This window comes from Talpa occidentalis, unplaced genomic scaffold, assembly GCF_014898055.3.
Source record: "Talpa occidentalis isolate TD23 unplaced genomic scaffold, MPIMG_talOcc4v2.1 talOcc4.8, whole genome shotgun sequence".
In the NCBI taxonomy this organism is placed as follows: Eukaryota; Metazoa; Chordata; class Mammalia; order Eulipotyphla; family Talpidae; genus Talpa; species Talpa occidentalis.
This window is the reverse complement of record NW_023605194.1, coordinates 40,359,599-40,365,242: the sequence shown is the minus strand read 5'-3', so window position 1 is coordinate 40,365,242 and position 5,644 is coordinate 40,359,599. Positions and strand designations below refer to the sequence as shown.

The 5,644-nt window shown below is 60.0% G+C and overlaps 1 protein-coding gene across 1 annotated transcript; it reads right to left on the bottom strand.

The window, feature by feature from the left end:
* Nucleotides 1-283: 283 nt before the first annotated feature.
* On the bottom strand, nucleotides 284-2,223 carry COMTD1 (catechol-O-methyltransferase domain containing 1). The gene is given in 8 exon segments (XM_037497988.2): nucleotides 284-538; nucleotides 759-892; nucleotides 1,109-1,163; nucleotides 1,265-1,383; nucleotides 1,467-1,572; nucleotides 1,811-1,875; nucleotides 1,878-1,937; nucleotides 2,078-2,223. Coding segments are annotated over 8 exon segments (786 nt in total). The 5' UTR covers nucleotides 2,172-2,223; the 3' UTR covers nucleotides 284-385.
* Between the last annotated feature and the right edge of the window lie 3,421 nt (nucleotides 2,224-5,644).

Sequence of the window (5,644 nt, the reverse complement as noted above, 5' to 3'; positions counted from 1 at the left end):
CATTCCCAGCAGTACAAGCAGCACGGAACAGGACCTTCACTTGCCCCTCCTAGGAAGGCATGCAGGCGGGAGACCGAACACTGCCTAGCGCCCAACCCTCAGATCCTGTGGCTGGAGGCAAACCCGGAAGACAGGTTCCCGTGGTTGTCACAGCCCTGGTGCAGGTGGCCCCAAGTACTGACAGGAAGGGACAGAGTCTGACATAAAAGCCTCCCTATGCTAAAGAAACTGCATGGGACCTTCCCTCCCTATCCAATTCAGCGCTACATGGAGGCTCAGAGGATTGGGTCCCAGGCCCCACTTTATTGTCGGGTTTAAAGCTCAGGGGGGGATAGCCGGGTGTCCCAGGTACCCGCCCTTTGAGAGTATTGGTTAGGGGCCAGCCCTAGATCTTGAAGGCCAAGGTGAGGCCGTCGCCCAGGGGCAGGAGGCTGATGTGAACCCTGGCGTCCCGCAGTATGCGCTCATTCAGGTTTCTCACACACTCAGCCTCTGCGCCCCGCTTCTGAGGTTGCAACACCTCCCCGCGCCACAGCACCTGCAGAAGGGGGGGGCCGTGCCGGGGGCGGGGCTTCGGAGGGAGGGGGCTGCCTGAGCAGGAGGAGGGGCTGGAGGCCCGCCAGAGAAGACCCCGCCGGAGAAGCGCGGCGGGGGCGGGCCTTACGCGCACGGATGGGGCGGGGGGGGGGCTGTGGGGGCGGGGCCGAGGGCGGAGTCCGGGGGACCAGCCCGCGCGGGTCCCCCCACCCATCCCTTACACTCAGCACGGCGAGGACGCCTCCGGGACGCAGCAGCTGCAGGCACCGCTCGTAGTAGGCGGCGCAATTCTCCTTGTCCGCGTCCACCACCGCCACGTCGAAGGTGCCGGCCTCGCCCGCGGCCAGGAGCTCGTCTTGCGGGGAGGGAGGGAGGGCAGAGGCGGCTGAGTGCGCGGCCGGCCTGCTGGAAGCCCCTGCCCGGGCTGGTCCTGCCGCCCCGCAGGGGGCTGCAGACTGAGGCCGGGCGGCGGCGCCTGTCATCGCCCCGAGCCCGCCCGGCTGCTCGGCTACTCGCGCCCAGCGCCCCACCTGGGGACTGGCACCACGGCCCTCCCCGTGCCGGTGCTCACCCAGGGTCTCCAGGGCGGGCTTCAGCCGGAGGTCGATCTTGTGCTCCTCCTCGGCCTGCGGAAGGCGCAGGTTTAGAGCCAGGAAGTCCCGCTCCCGGGGCTGGCAGCGCCGCGCGCGGGGGCCGGAGGAGGGCCTCAGGTGTGTGGGACACTCACCTGCCTCCACAAGGGCCGCCCCAGCTCAGGGGGCCCCGCGTTCACCTCGCAGGTCACGACGCGCCCGGCGGGGGGCAGCGCCAGGGCCAGCGCCAGGGCCGAGTAGCCCGTGAAGGTGCCTGCGGACGAGACGCGCGCGGGCTCAGCCGGGGCGGGCACGGCCGCGCGCCCGCAGCCCCTCGTGGCGCCGGCATCGTCCTACCCAGGTCCAGCGCCTTCTTGGCCTTGATGAGCCGCGCCAGGTTGGCCAGGAGCTGGGCCTGCTCACAGGTCATCATGGAGTCCCCGTGCGGCTGCTCCAGGGTCAGCTGTGTGGGGGCGAGAGGGTCGCGCCGGCCCCGCGGGTCACCCACCCCCCGGCCCGGGCGCGGAACCCCAGGGGTGTGGCTGGAGGCGTGGCCTCGAGGGCGGGGCCCCGGGAGCGCCGGGCGCGCGCGGCCGGGGGAGCCCGGAAGCCGGCAGGGGGCCCCGGCCCGGCCAAGGTCACCCGCCACGTGGGCCCGCCGGGCCCGGGCCGGGCGCCCGCGCCTCCCCCGCCCCGCTGACCAGCCGCAGGCGCCTCAGCGCCGGGTGCTCGCGCATGGAGCGGCTCAGCAGGTACTGCCACAGGGGCTGTCTTCGGAGGGCAGCAGGCGCTTCTCTCGCCGGGATCGCCAGGAGGGGCACCGTCTCCCTGCCGAGGAGGGGGCTCCGGGTCAGGGCTGGGACCCGCGGGCGCCGGGGTGAGCCTTGTCTGTGGGATCCCGGAGGCGCTCCCTGGCCCGCTCGACCCACCCGGGACCTGCGGTGGTTCCGCAGGCCCGACCTACTCACCCACAAAGAGACCAGTGGCGAAGGCGGCACCCAGCGCGGCCGAGCCCAGGGCCAGGGCGGCTGGCAGGGAGAGCCGGGGCATGGACTGGGTCATGGCGCGGGCAGGAGGCGAGCGTGGCCAGGAACCGGGCGCCGGGGCCGCCCTGACCGCTCTCCTACCCGCGGGCGCTAGCGGCTCCACCTGCTCTGGGCGCTGCGCTCTGTGCTGCGGCCTCGAGCGCCATCTGGCGGCCACACGGCCTTACTGTAAGCTCCACCTGGGCGAGTCGGGCGCCATCTCGTGGCGGCGTTTGCAGCTGCGCTCGGAGGGGCGCCAGCCCTGCAGCTGCGGTCTGGGTTCTTCCTTTAGGCACACACATGGCCTAGGGACCTGGGTCAGGGAGCAAAATTTTGATGCGTCTGGGCGCAATGCTTCGTTGTCATCACTACTATTTCTGCTGAGGCCCTTGGGGCATATATTGGTGGATGAGTGGATCTTGGATCTCAAAGAACAGTAAAGGGTACTAGGGGGAGAAGTCACCAAGGGTACCAGGTTGAAGAGTGAAGGGCCTGGTTTGGAGGGACACAGCCAGAGGCGGGACTTGGGAAGCCCTGTAGGGTCTGGTTGCTGTATTGCTGAGGCTATGGCCTTAGTTAGGATCCTCCCTTGGGTGCCAGACTTGAGATCTTGGGACTGTCAGTTTCTCTGAGTCTTGGTGTCCTGTAATGGAAACCAAAGTCCTGATGATAAATGGCACCGTATCTTGCAGCCTGGGGCACAGTAGGTGCTCACAAATGGCAGTTGCCCTTATGATCATGGGCTGGAGTGAAAACATCTTGCAGAGGAAAGAGACCCGAGAGCAGGTGAGGGCCTTTGTAGCGCTCTTCTGTGGGAACACTCTTCAGTGAGTGTTGATTAAACCTACTGTGTGCTGCACTCTGGGGGAGGTGAAAGAGCTGTACTGGTTTTTATTTTTCCTGAAGCTGGTTCGGGACACCACAGAATATACAGAAGTGGTGAGAGTCCCAAGCTTCACAATAACCTCTTTCATAAAGTGGGGTTATTGATAGCCCTCCCAGGAGATAAAGTGAGAAAATTCATGTGAAGGACTTCCATAGGGCCTGGCACATTTTTTGGGGTAAGATTTATTTTATTTATGCACACAAGAACTGGGGTGTAGGCCAGAGGTGTGGGGGGTGAGAGGATTTACCAGAGACAGAGTGGGGAGCAAAACAGGCAGACTGACTGAAATACACTGCTGAGGGGAGCAGCGGGTGAGACAGGAGAGGTCTGCTGTGCCATGTGGGTCAGCTCCCTGCATGCGGATTGAACTTATCCTGCAGTAGCTGCTGATATCTTCATAGTGCCGAGACATGTGAGGCCCACCAGTGAGGCCCTGCTCATGCTTTCTTAAACCTTCTGACCCACTGGCCAGAGGGAGGACATGCTTATGAGTTTCTCTGGTAGCTGGCAAGAGCCAGATCCCTGTGTTTTCCTGGCATTTTTGCAGGGCCCCTCCAGCAGACAGCCTGGTGTTCTGCCCAGATGGGTGTGCTGGACTTAGCTGGGGCTCCAGCTCTCACTGTCTGCGGGTCTGGGTTTGGGCAGGCCTGGCTCACACCAGAACCGCCCTCCCCTAGCCTGGCTTCTGGCTGGAGCTGCGGAGGTGGGGGGAGCCAGCAGGGAGGGGAGGCTTGTCACCATATATCCCCGTCAGATTAAAAAACTAATTTGAAAAGATTAATGTATTCCATTCTTGTTACGCTGGCTCTGATACCTCTGGGCCCGCGGCCGCTCTGCCTCCTGATTATTGAATTTTTATGGCCTGGTAATTAATTGCAGATTCCCTGTTTTGTTCTATTTCTTTTTCTCTGACATTTTAATTTCAACAAAAAGCAGTGGTCTCCATGCAGGTTCTCTCTGGAGATCCTAATGGTCTATAAAACAGAATGACTTATAGACGTGGCACCCACTTCAGTTGGCGAGCGATTGTTTGAAACCTTGCTGATCACGCAAAATTTAATTTTTCCACCGCCCTCCCCCATTTGCTACTCATTTCTTGTCTCTTCCATTGCAGCACCAGCATCTCGGCTCACAATGAAGCGAGCAAAATGTCGCCTCCAAACCTGGTCCAAGTGCCTTCTTTTTTCTAGAAGCCCAGGGTGCTGAAGACAATGTGGGTATTAATTCTTTTCCTTGGAGGTGGGCCTGGTGATGGGAGCTGAACCCCTACCCCCAAGGGTCCTGTGGATTTGGGTAGCTGCCTCCAGGGGAATGCAGGACAATGGGGGTCATTTCTATCAGTTGCACTTTTGCTCAAGTGCAGCTGTCTCATTAGGCATCAAGGAACCTGCAGGCTCATGAGGGCAGAGAAGGTGGGTGTCGTGGGTGTCTGAACATGCCCTTAGGGGCCATATCAGGAGTCCGGGGCTTGAACCCTGCTGAATTCTTAGCCAGACTGGGTCATGGAGAACAGTTGTCCACAAAAACAGGTCTGAGTTTCTATGCCAATGCTCTCAACTCTTGTACCTTTCAGCTCTGATCTTGTCACATAGGCTGGGCCCCTTCCCTCCAGGGCCCCCAGAACTGGGCAGGACAGGTGCAGAAAAATAAAATCATGAAGTCTAGCTGGAGCTCATCTGTCTTCGTCGGTCAGGCAGGTAGGTGAAGGGCGTGGTAATAGGGGCTAGTGGGGACTGTGGCACTTTAGAGCTCATCCTGCATCAGAGGGGATCGGTGGCCACTCAGCTTCAACCCATGATGCCACATTGTGGCTAGAGCTTCTGACTTTTCAAGTTATCAGAAATCTGGCTTTTAAGAAAAAACATCATAATTTCAAACCTTTATATTAAACGTTTTTTTTTTTTTTTTAAAGCTTTGCATTAGTCAAACAGAATACATCTTTGATCTTTGTGTCTGATCTCACCCATGGGACAGCTATTTCCTCTGATTTGGAGCATGGATCAGAGGAGTTAAGACTGGTAGTGCCAGAGTCCTTGGTGCTCAGGACGCCTTGAGCCAGAAGGAGTTTGGTGGCTGACTCATCACCCCAGACATCTAGCCCCGCCCCAGGAATCTGCTTCCTACCTTTGGACCCCTAGTCTCCTCCCAACAATGGGACCATTGTCACCCTCAGGCCTCTCTCCAGGGCTTGTTTCTTAAGATCTTTTCTCTCAACTGAGACCCTTGCAGCCCAGAGTCTGACTGCATGAGAGAGGGCTGCCAGGGTCCCTGGAGAGGATGGAACCTTTTAACCTAAGACTTTGGGACACAGAGCCCTGGCTGCTAGGGTTTGAGGGGCCTCTCTGGGGCTGGGCGGACAGATAGAGCTTGACCACAAGCCAGGGCTCCAAGGGCTGCTCAGATGAGCTGTGCTGAGAGCCTGCAGGGCCTGGGCTGGCAGTGCCCTGGCCTCTGGTGTCTTCAGTGTCCTCATCTGGCCAAGTTGAAGGGGAAACCTCCCAGAATGGCTTAAAATGGTTTAAGGTGGGATTAAAATGCCCCCGTCTAGTTCCCAACCCCCTTCCTTGGGAACTACAGTGTTAGATGTTTAAATACTTAGAATTCCCTGCTACTGCTTGAGCAAA